This window comes from Panicum virgatum, chromosome 2N (genome assembly GCF_016808335.1).
Source record: "Panicum virgatum strain AP13 chromosome 2N, P.virgatum_v5, whole genome shotgun sequence".
NCBI lineage: Eukaryota > Viridiplantae > Streptophyta > Magnoliopsida > Poales > Poaceae > Panicum > Panicum virgatum.
In genome coordinates this window covers 5,287,477-5,298,479 of record NC_053146.1, presented here as the reverse complement: position 1 = coordinate 5,298,479, position 11,003 = coordinate 5,287,477, and the positions used below count along the sequence as shown (strand labels likewise).

At 42.9% G+C, this 11,003-nt stretch overlaps 2 protein-coding genes across 2 annotated transcripts; one reads left to right on the top strand and one right to left on the bottom strand.

Moving 5' to 3' along the window:
• The first annotated feature begins 209 nt into the window (after positions 1–209).
• On the top strand, positions 210–4,355 carry LOC120659438 (YTH domain-containing protein ECT1-like). Its single transcript, XM_039937590.1, is given in 10 exon segments — positions 210–301; positions 749–825; positions 924–1,047; positions 1,147–1,211; positions 1,425–1,889; positions 2,211–2,747; positions 2,846–3,058; positions 3,317–3,463; positions 3,727–3,851; positions 3,853–4,355. Coding segments are annotated over 10 exon segments (1,872 nt in total). The 5' UTR covers positions 210–270; the 3' UTR covers positions 3,941–4,355.
• A 248-nt stretch (positions 4,356–4,603) lies between these two features.
• LOC120659440 lies at positions 4,604–7,011 on the bottom strand. The gene is made up of 7 exons (XM_039937591.1): positions 6,521–7,011; positions 6,038–6,092; positions 5,818–5,892; positions 5,640–5,731; positions 5,263–5,344; positions 5,060–5,143; positions 4,604–4,939 (listed from the first exon to the last, which is right to left on the bottom strand). Exons 1-7 carry the CDS (start codon positions 6,844–6,846, stop codon positions 4,820–4,822), a joined length of 834 nt encoding a protein of 277 aa, XP_039793525.1. The 5' UTR covers positions 6,847–7,011; the 3' UTR covers positions 4,604–4,819.
• Positions 7,012–11,003: the final 3,992 nt, after the last annotated feature.

Genomic DNA, 11,003 nt, shown 5'->3' with positions numbered 1-11,003 from the left:
TTATAATTTCTTTAGTTCCAATCTTCTGAAAATAAAAAATTTGGCTAAAACATCATCATATATTATTGTATAGAAGAAGAAAAAAGAACACAGTAGTAGAGAACAGAAAAAGGATAATAGAAGGCTAATAATGATAGGGGCGATCAGATCTGGGCCGCTAATTATTTAAGAGCAGCCCTCTCAGCTCCCTCTCTCTCTCTCTCTCTCTCTCTCTCTCTCTTCCCCCCTCCCCGTCTTGCCCCCACCCAAACCCTAGCAAGACCTCCCAACATGGCCGCCGCCGCCACCGCCGCCGCCGACCGTATCCTTAAACCCTACTGTGATTCCGCTCTTCCTCCGCCGCTCTCTCGTTCTTCTCGGTTCGGAGTTCTTGATGGTCGCACGGATCTCGGGGTATCTGGCTTTCGCGCCTCCTTTCCTCTCAGTGTTTTTGAGGGGTTTTGCTCGTGGAAGGTTCGAATCTTTTGGGCTCTGTGCGTGGTTTGTATTCGGATGAGGCGGAGTTGTTGGTGCGTTTGATCCCCTCCCGTTCGTGTGTTTCTCTGCGTTCCTTGCCGTGGCGATTGAATTCGGGGTCGATGCTCTAATGTTTGGTGGAAAAAAATGGATTCTTTTTTGGATGTTTGAGGCTCTTGCTCTTTCGGCGATATGATTCATGCGTGTTTCGTTGGTTGGAGCATGAGTTGAGTGGTGAAATCCATTTCCCGGTGTGTTGGCTGTTGGTTTCCCTTGACCTTTGTTTCTCCAGAGGCTACGGATTTGCTGCAGAAACTGGCTCTGGACACGACTGGCGACGCCGGCGACGTCTTGGCGACCAAGGAGAAGGTAAGGCCCGCGCGAGTTTCTCCTATCATCAAGTGATCCTTTTTTTTTGTGCGTGGATTGGAATTTAGGCTGGTTGATTTGATGTGGTACTGTTTCAGGTTCCGGCAAAGGGCGCGGTGGCGGCCGTAGGGAGTCTGCAGCAGGGGGTGGAGACTTTACAGGTGCAGGACTACAAGGATGCGAGCATGTACTATGGTGCTTACCCGGCTTACGCCTATGGAGGTAATGATCTTTTGAGCTCTCAATGTTCGGTGCTTGAAATCATAGTCAAACGTTGTGCAAGCATTTTGTTCATTCTCCTTGTTTTTCGATAATATGCAGCCTATGGTGGATGGGGGGATTACTCCACATACTTGAGCCATGAGGGAGCACAGACACCAACTTCTGTGAGTGAATCTTCTTTGTTTGATATATTGTTTGTGGGACCTAAGGATCTAATTGTCATATGCTTGGTCTTTGGAATGCATTCAGATTGAATAATCCTCCAAATTTTCATATTTTTCAACTTTGGACTCAACTCAGATTGAATAATCCTCCTGATTTTCATGTGTTTGGGTGTATTTGATTGATAATAATGCTATGTTCATTGGAATGTGTAGGGTGCCTATGCTGACATGTACTATGGCTATGCTCCATATGGTGTTGCAGCGTTGGGGCATGATGGTCAGATTTATGGGTCTCAGAATTACCAGTACCCATCGACATACAACAAGCAGCAGAATTCCACTGCCAAGCTGTCATCCAATGTTAAAAGTGAAAAGGTCACTCCATCGCCACAAGGGGATGTCTCCTCTATTGGCATCGATGGGGTGAAGAGTCTGAAAAATTCAAACTCGTCCCTGAAGTCAGACCGGCCAGTTTCCAATGGTTCGTATGGACGATCTAGTGGGCGTTCTGGTAGCTACCAGAACCTGACTAACTGGTCAGCCTATCCATATTACAGTAGCGAGATGTTCTCTGACAAGCAGCAAAAACTTCCCAGCAATTGCAATTCAACCGCTTTTAATACTAAAACCAAGGGTCAGTCTAGGAATCAAAACACGAGACAGTATCCTCATCTCATGGTAAGCTTTGTTGCTCTTGATGTTTACTAAAATTGTTTTAGTTCAGTTCATTCAGGACAGAGTTGTTGTGTGGTGCCATATGCTGACTTTATTTTGGTTCAACTGTTTTATTAGTTTTTTTGTTGATCCTACTCATGATCTTTACTGCTTTTCCATGAATCTGTTTGTTAGTTATCGCTGTGGGCTCAGCATTGCATTGAGTTGGATGGCCGACTAGGTTCTGTAGTGGTTCTGTTTCCTGATCCCAAGCAACTGCTGGGATTTACTGTATTGTAGTTTATACCTTTCTAACCATAGGATTATTTCTTGTTGGGCCTGCAGACACCAACTTCACCAATGGGATCCCCGTCGATTTACTCAGCTAATGGAATCTATGGGTATGACTCATATGGACCTGGCCTTTGGTATGGATCGCACATGTATAGTTCTGGGTATGGTGGATGGAATGGGCTGTATGATGGAAAGTACAGGCCCAGAGGCAGAGATAATGGGTATTATGCTTATGGCAATGGAAGCCTAGATGGTTTCAATGAGCTGAAAAGAGGACCAAGAAGTGGTCTGTACAAAAGTCAGCAAGGGCTTGGAGCTACTACTGAAGTACCTGCAAAAGAGCAGGATCTGTCAGCTACTAATGGCTCACATGCTGCCGTGAAGAATCAGTATAACCTGGCTGACTTTGCGGAAACATACTCAGAGGCCAAATTCTTTATTATTAAATCATACAGTGAGGATGACGTTCACAAAAGCATTAAGTACAATGTGTGGGCTAGCACTCCCAATGGTAATAAGAAGCTTGATGCCGCCTATCAAGAGGCTAAAGAAAAATCAAGTGAAACTCCTGTCTTCCTTCTTTTCTCCGTAAGTAATATTTTTCTTTTTTAAGTAACTCATAACTATGCTCTTAAATTCGAAATTATTCACTTTGCTAATGCTTGCAACATGTTATCATTTTCCAGGTGAATGCCAGTGGTCAGTTTGTTGGCCTCGCTGAGATGGTGGGTCGTGTTGATTTTAACAAGACAGTGGAGCATTGGCAACAGGACAAGTGGACTGGTTGTTTCCCTGTCAAGTGGCACATTGTGAAGGATGTTCCAAACAGCTTGCTAAAGCACATCATTCTCGAGAACAATGAGAACAAGCCGGTGACAAACAGCAGAGATACACATGAGGTTAGAAGAATCGCTGGCTAATTTTTGTTTGATTTTATTTACCCCAATCTGGGGGCTGCTGCAGTAGTGGACATTGCCATTAGAACTTCATCATAGAAATGGTGTAGGCCAATCTATATTTTTCATTCTAATGCTTGTTTATTTGCGTGTTGAACTATTTGCACCACTCAATCACTAGCACAACCCTAGAATCAAATGCTTGATACTTTTAAATTGACTACTAGTATCTTGCCTCATTGGGTTTTGTGGTGATCACAGGTGAAGCTTGAGCAAGGCCTTCAAGTGCTTAAGATTTTCAAGGATCATGTCTGCAAGACATCCATACTGGATGACTTTGGCTTTTATGATAACCGTGAGAAGATGATGCAAGAGAGGAAAGCAAAGCAGCAGCAGTCACTGAAGAAGGTATGGAGTAACTTAGCTTGCTTTAACTGACTGCTTTATACTAAACTCTGTAGATTCTTATACAAGATGCTCAGATGTGCTTTCGACAAACTATTTGAATGCTGTTATTGATGAGCATATAATCAAAATACTATTTTTCTTTCTTGCCTTAAATATGAAAGATATTCAATGTATATCATGTTTCCTGGTTAAAAATACAAGTCTTGATCATTTATAACCCCACCATTATTATTTATGTTGCTGACACTACAGTGTGGTTCTAGGTCATCGATGTGAAGCTGCCTAATTCGGCCGATGCAGAGAAGAAAAGTCTCGAAGGGGAGACTGTATCAACTGAACTCACAAAGGTTGAGGTTGAAGTTTTGAACAAAGAGCCTTCACTTGACAAAGGAGAGAAATGATGCAAAAGGAAATGGTGTTGCCCCAGAAGATCTGAAATCTCCAACTGAGAAGTTGGCAAGTGCAAATGGCTGCTAATATTTTAGTCATCAGCTCAGCCACTGCTGGTGGTATGGGGCAAAACCTATATATGTTGTGGGGTTTGAGTTTGAGGCAATTCGAGATCCCATTAAGCTTATTTCTTGTTCCTGTTTCCTACTTCCCCATAGCTTGCTAGAGGTTTAGTTAGTTGCTTGTGTTTGGTGATAGTTGTGGTCTGTGTTCTGGCATATCAGATATTTAGGAGTAGAAGGATGATTGACTGGGTTTTCCAATGATGGATCTTGGGTTTGAGGAAGTATTTTCATTTACTTTCTGCCTGTTTCTGAATTTAATTCTCTACCTCACTGAATTCTGGACAAGTTTAGCTCCTTTTATGTTAGCTGGTGTAAGAACCTGAAATGAACCTGGGAATTTGATCTAGCAATTTACATATCATTTGTTAGTGTGAAAATTGTCTACGACTCTGCATGCAAAATTTCTGCAATCTGTCGCGCTGTTGAGCTGATTTGGTTGTAATTTTGCTTCTTTGTCATGTGATGTACTTGGAACTTTACTAGCAATGCGAATGTTAACTGAATGCTTTGCATTTACGATGTGATTTATGATGTTTGCTTATGAGTAGATGCAGCATTTTTTTGATAAGTATTGGAGCTTTCTCAAGTTGTTAGGCTGGTTTCTGCACCAGCTTCACTTTGTACATTCTTTCAAACAGTTCTGTGAGCCTTTATTGCTGGCCATCGTCATGTACAGAACTTGCCATGGAATGGGAGCATGATAATAAGTCAATATGATGTTTTACTACTGTGAATTATTGACATGTACAGAAGTTATGATAGAGCAGATAATTGAGTCTTTGCTGCGCATGCCTAGTAATATACAACGAGATGGCTGATTGATCAGGTCTGAAGCTCCTGATTATGGAGATGGCCTGGTGAGGTATTGCAGCCACACTTCAGGCAACCCCTGGCTCCTCTTGAGCGTCCTGAATGCGGATCTCGTCAAGGGCACAGCCATAATGTCGTACTCCTGGGGCGCCTGCAGTGCAATTCACCAAGAATTATAATTATTGTTCATCCATATTTACAGAACTGCTAATCATACATAACTTTGAAGCAATCAGGATTCAGCAAGGGAGAACGTCTCAATGTCTCATACCCTGGGTATCTTGCGCAGCTTCATGTTTGCCTGCTCCAGTGTCTTCTGACCCTTCCTGGAATTGCATCTTGAACAGGCAGTCACCTGAACAATTCAAAAGAAGCATGAACATAAAACTTATAAGACTGCAAAATTATTTTCCTTGATTTAGAATTCAGAAACCCCAGTCAAATGAGTTTAGTTGAAGCACTGGATTTGCGTACCAAATTTTCCCATTCCCATTTACCGCCTCGTGAAATAGGAATAACATGGTCAATAGTCAAGTTTTCCCGAGAAGAGCAATATCTGCAGCGATTGTGTTGCATCAGTATCTAACCATTAGAAGAAGAAAAAACAGAGGACTTTCTTTACGCAATGCGACATAAATTCTAATCTCTCTTCTCCCACTGAAAAATCGGGTCCCTCTTTGTCCAGCAAAAGTACAAGAATATATGACACAAAATTAGAGAAAAACAACAGAATACTTGAAGATTGAACAAAAAGAAAAGGTCTTATTCAGTGAAAAACAAAGCTGTAAACATTTGCAAATATGCTAAGAGAAATACAAGTGAAAACTTGAGCAGTGAGCCAAGAAACTTACTGACAGGTGAATTCATCCCTGAAAAGAATGTTTTTACGGCTAAGGCTCTGCTTGACTCTTCTTCTCTTCACTACCTGCAGGAGCTGTGGAACCTGAAGAACAGACAAGGAACACTGCAATGAGGAGAGAACGCCAACAACTCAAGAAACAGAAGCCATAATACATATCACATTCATACCCTCAGAACTGCAGGGATGTAGAAGGATCCGCTAGGTGAAGAGACTGTCTGATCGTAGTACTCCAGTACATCGGCCTGCATAGCTAAAACGAGCATCGCATTATGTGTCAAAAATGTAAAAGGAAAAAAAAGAAGACAATGCATACAATTCGATCAGCATAGATCTGAATGAGGAACATGGAACGAAGACGAAGCATCTGGTGGTATCAGGGAAGCTAACCTTCTCCATGAATTCCAGGCAGATCGCACGCTTCCAGCAAACAACATTGACAGGCCTGCAGAGCATAGATTCAGAACTCCTCGGGATCATTGTGCAGAAATAAATCTGAAGTTATTCGTAAAATAAAAAACGCAGTAGATCAGTAACTATGCTAACTACTAATAAGGACATTATTGGAGCAAGTAAGGCCCAAAAAGTATGGAAGAAAACACTAGTATTGTGAACAACTTTAAACCATAGCCCATAGAAGCTGATAACGAAAGATTTCACGATTTTGATTTGCTACGTACCTACAAGGATATAATAATCTCAACATGATATTTTTTACCTATATTGTTTGATGAAAAATGGTTGAAAATTGTGGACTCTATACTAATGTCTGATATGTGGACCCAGAATTTAAATGATACAACAAGCTATATGATTTATTACAAAATTGTGTGACAACTGACAACAAAAATAAAAAAGTTCCACTAAGGCTACCTGTAGGAGATATCAAGAACCAGGCCCCTGAACCCGGACAGCTCGTCGGCGGCGAACTCCTCATCCCCGCCGTCCACGAACACCACCTCCGCCGCCTCCTCGTCCTCCTCCGCATCGTCCTTGGTCGAGCTCCGCCCGCCGGCGGACCTGTTCCTCCCCCGCGCGCGCACCAGCCACACCGGCGGCGCTGGCCTGCTTCCCCCGGCGCCAGCACTGCTGCACCACAGCGCGCCCTGTAGCCCGCTCCGGGAGCCCAGGCAGGGCCGGCGGAGCGGGCCGCGCACTTCGCGGCGGAACGCGAGCGGCGCCGCCACCTTGGCCGCCATTGCTTGATCCGGCGCGCTAGCGTGTGATCGCGGGACCGGCCGGAGGTGAGCGAGTCGTTGAGCTCGTTTGATCTTTTTGTTGCTGCTTTGTTTGTTTGTTGGGTAGAAGGTGGGAGAGAGAGAGAGAGCGCTTTGGAATGGAGTGTAGGGGAGGTAGAATGCCCAGAGCCACTGGTTCTTTCGAGCGCATGCAAGAAATATCTTTCTCTCTTCTTTTTTTTTTGACCTGTTTTGTGGAATTTTCTCTGGAGGCAAAAAGGCGATTTTTCTTCACTCCACAAACCGGAGATGTAGATATATGAAAATGTAGACTGTATCAGTCTTTTTTTAGAAATATGTGGACGACCTATTTATCAAAGCCAGAAGCTAAAAAACAGTTAAATATTTCTTACACCTCAGATGCTGATTACACAGCACATTAGATAGCAAACCAGGCTCACTCAACTACCTATTACAGCAAAGATTTTCTGAAGCAAAATTTACTTTCCAGTACTGCAGCCAACAGAAGGGAAAGACTATCACACTCAAGCGTAGCCACTGCCTAGACCTATCATCCGTTGGATCAGGTCAAAAGGAACCTGTGGTTTTTTTTTTCCCTTCGGCTGAGCCCGGCCGGGAATGTGGTTGGTTTAGGTAGGTAAAACCCAATTTTTATATATAGTTTTTGGATTGTGCTAGATTTTTTTAGATTTTGGATCACAAATTTTAGCCCAAGCCTATACAGCCCGATACATTGGTCGAGTCAGGTTCGGGCAAGTCAGTTTTTCGGGCGGATAGAACGGTCCACGATCAGATCCACAGCTGCCGCCTTTTTTTCATTTTTATATTAAAACAAAATTAAAATTTCAAAAATATATAGTGGTTCCAAGAAATTTCAAAAATAGGCCCTTGTCGCTCATGGGGAGGGCGACAGGTCCCTGTCGCCCAGGTGGGGGCTGACATGCCTTTTTTATAAAAAAAATTACAAACCGGTCCTCGGTCAGCACGGCGCGGGGCTCGGGGGGTCCCCCCCTCGGGCGACAGTGTCCCCCCTCTATATAAGCCCTCCACCTCTCATTCCCTCCTCATTTGAGCCCAAAAATTCCACCAAAAATCCAGAAAAAAAGAGAGGGGTGAGGACAAGGGAAGCGGCGAAGCCCTGCCGGATTCCGCACTTGTGATCTGCAGGTATTTATATTTAACTTATGTATTTTTCCATTGATATTGTAGAGTAATTAAATTTAATTAGTGCTATAGTAGAACCAATTTAAGTAGGAGTTTAAAAATACGCGTTTATTATTAGTTTAGAAAATTAAGACTACGTGTTTATTATTACAATTGCAATACTATTATAGACGTGTTTATAAATTAATTACAATTTAGAATAGAATTTCGCATATGCAGTATAGAATTTGAGTGTCATCACGTAGTTATGAATACTTAAATGTTGTAGTTGAAATCCATACTTAATTTTTACGGATTATTGAATAAGGTAGTGAAGTAAAGAGTATAACTCGATAAGTATTCTGTGATATACAGATATGTCGAGTAAGATGCAGTTTCAAGTATTTTTTGGTGACTACAATGTTTTGTATGGGCCAAATGGAGTAGACCTTTCTGCCTTTAAGTGCACATCTAGCGCCATAGATAAACCTCTGGAGAGGAATTTTGGTTCCATATATAAGTGGCTGCAGCGTGGGTTCCGTATTGATACGGAGACACATGTGATGACCATCCATTCTCTTATTAATTGGGAAGTAGAAAGTGATTTATGGGAATTGATGATGATACACAGCACTGATGACTGGAAGAAGTACATGCAAGCAGCTCTAGAGCGTGGGTGGCCTCTGGCCATTCTTGTTCAAACTCGGGAGAAAACACAAAATGAAATCCAACATGGTGCAGATCAAGCAACTCCGAGTATTCAAAGAGAGACCAACTATGTTGAGCAAGATGAGTCAGAAAAGATAGAGAACCAAAACATCGGAACACAGGGCCTTGCTGATGAGGGAGAGAGCAAACATAGCATCGTGGACGAGATGGAGGCAGAAGACCAAGCCGCAATGGAGATGGAAGAATATGAGGTCTCATCTGATGACGAGCAGTACTCATTGCCAAAAGAGTGGAAGGAGCATGGTTTTGGCAATCATGTCGTAGAAGATGTACGAAATCAGGAGTGGGAGTACAGAGGGAATGAGGTAGTGCAAGGTGCCACATATCCAAATATTGAAGCCGTAAAAGATGATGTGAGAGTATGTGCAATATCATTGAAGCGAGAATTTAGAGTCGTGAAGTCTGGCAGTAAAGAATATGAGGTGAAGTGTGTGAATGATGGATGTCCATGGCGAGTACATGCATTCAAGGGAAAATGGAAGTCGAACTGGAAATGTTCCATTGTGACAGAGCACACTTGTTTGCTGTCAGAAGTTCAGCCCTCGCATCGCAATATATCATGCGACTTTATTGCAAAGCAAATATATGGGTTGATTATGGACAACCTAAATTATGAGCCAAAAATGATTGTTCGACACATTGAGCAGACTTACCAGTATACCATTAGTTATCTGAAGGCATGGCGGGCTAAACAAATGGTGTTCGAGATGCAGTTCGGCACATATGAGGCATCATATGATAACCTACCTCGTATGTTATCTCAGAATGCTGCTAGAAATTCTGGAAGCTTTTATGACACATACCTCATACCAGCCGTGACTAGGGGGCAAAGCATTCTGCAATGAACTTTCTTTTGCCTAGGTGCCTGTGTTAGGGCATTTCGGTGTTGTCTTTCGGTGATCTGCATTGATCTGTATTTCAGTATTGGTTCCTTGAACGAGTGAAGATTCATGTTGTTCGTACACATCTAGATGTGTGCCTTATTAGTGATAGGCATGCAGGTCTGCTACAACGCCTCCATTATGGCCCGATGTCCACAACAGGTGGTGCATTAGGCATATGGGTGCAAACTTCTATGACCACTACAAGAACAAGGATCTTAAGAACATATTTAAGAGGTTGTGCATCCAAAATCAATAGAGAAAATTTAATGCTTTATGGCAGATGATTGATCAGTTGGCTGCAGAGCAAGTGAAGGTAAGGGCATCAGGAACCAGCACGAGTCAGGCTGCAGAGGCTAGGAATTCAATTGAGAAGCCATTTTCACACTGGATTCGAGGTGCACCTAAGGAGAAATAGTCATTCCTTTATGATACTAACGGAATATGGTATGGTATTCAGATAACGAACCATGCAGAGTGTTTCAATATGGTTATGCGGCGTTGTCGTGCCTTTCCACTTGTAGGAATTGTTAAGTTCATTATGTATGGGTGCATGAAGTATTTCAGAGAGCGTTACATGGCTGCAAGCATAAACATCAGCATCCCCCAAATACAGTTTTGCACAAGAGTGACACAATATATGCAATAGAAGATAGAAAAAGCCAAACTACACCGCGTCATATCGACAGGTACAATGGAGCATAGATTTGAGGTTCTATGTAAGGATAGAACTGGTCGTGGTATCCGTAGAGATAGGGTGGTACATGAGAGTGTGATTACAGTATATGGCAAAACCTTATGCTCCTGCATGAAGCCTAAGTTATTGCATTTGCCATGCTCGCATCTCATTGCGGCATGTGCAGAGTTTGGGTTGCAGCCAGGAGTATTTGTTTCACATTACTTCTGCAAGGAAGCAGCTGTATACACCCAGGGACATGAGGTATATGGGATTGGAATAGTGGGACCTTTCATTCAGGATAATGAGGATAAAATGTTTATTCCTGATCCAGCCACTAAGAAAGGCAAAGGCCGCCGTCAGACACGTCATATTCGGAATGGTATGGACGAGTCCGAGGCAAGCAAGGCACAAAAGCGTTGCAGCCAATGTGGAGCATTAGGTCACAACTACAAGAAGTGTCCTTAGAATGCACTTCATGATGCTGCTGACGCCGGTCCTTTGGGAAATCCCAGAGATGGAGCACCTCCTACGTTTAGACGACCATCGGCGAGAATTGCTCGTGTAAGGCACTCGGTGTCATGATCCACCAGTGTGCAGTTTGTACCTATATACTAATCGTGCGTGGAGTTTGTATCGAATCTATCTGTAATATGTAGTAATCGTGCGTTCAATTTGTATGGAACATATATGTACATATGTATCAATCATGCGCCCAGTTTGTATGG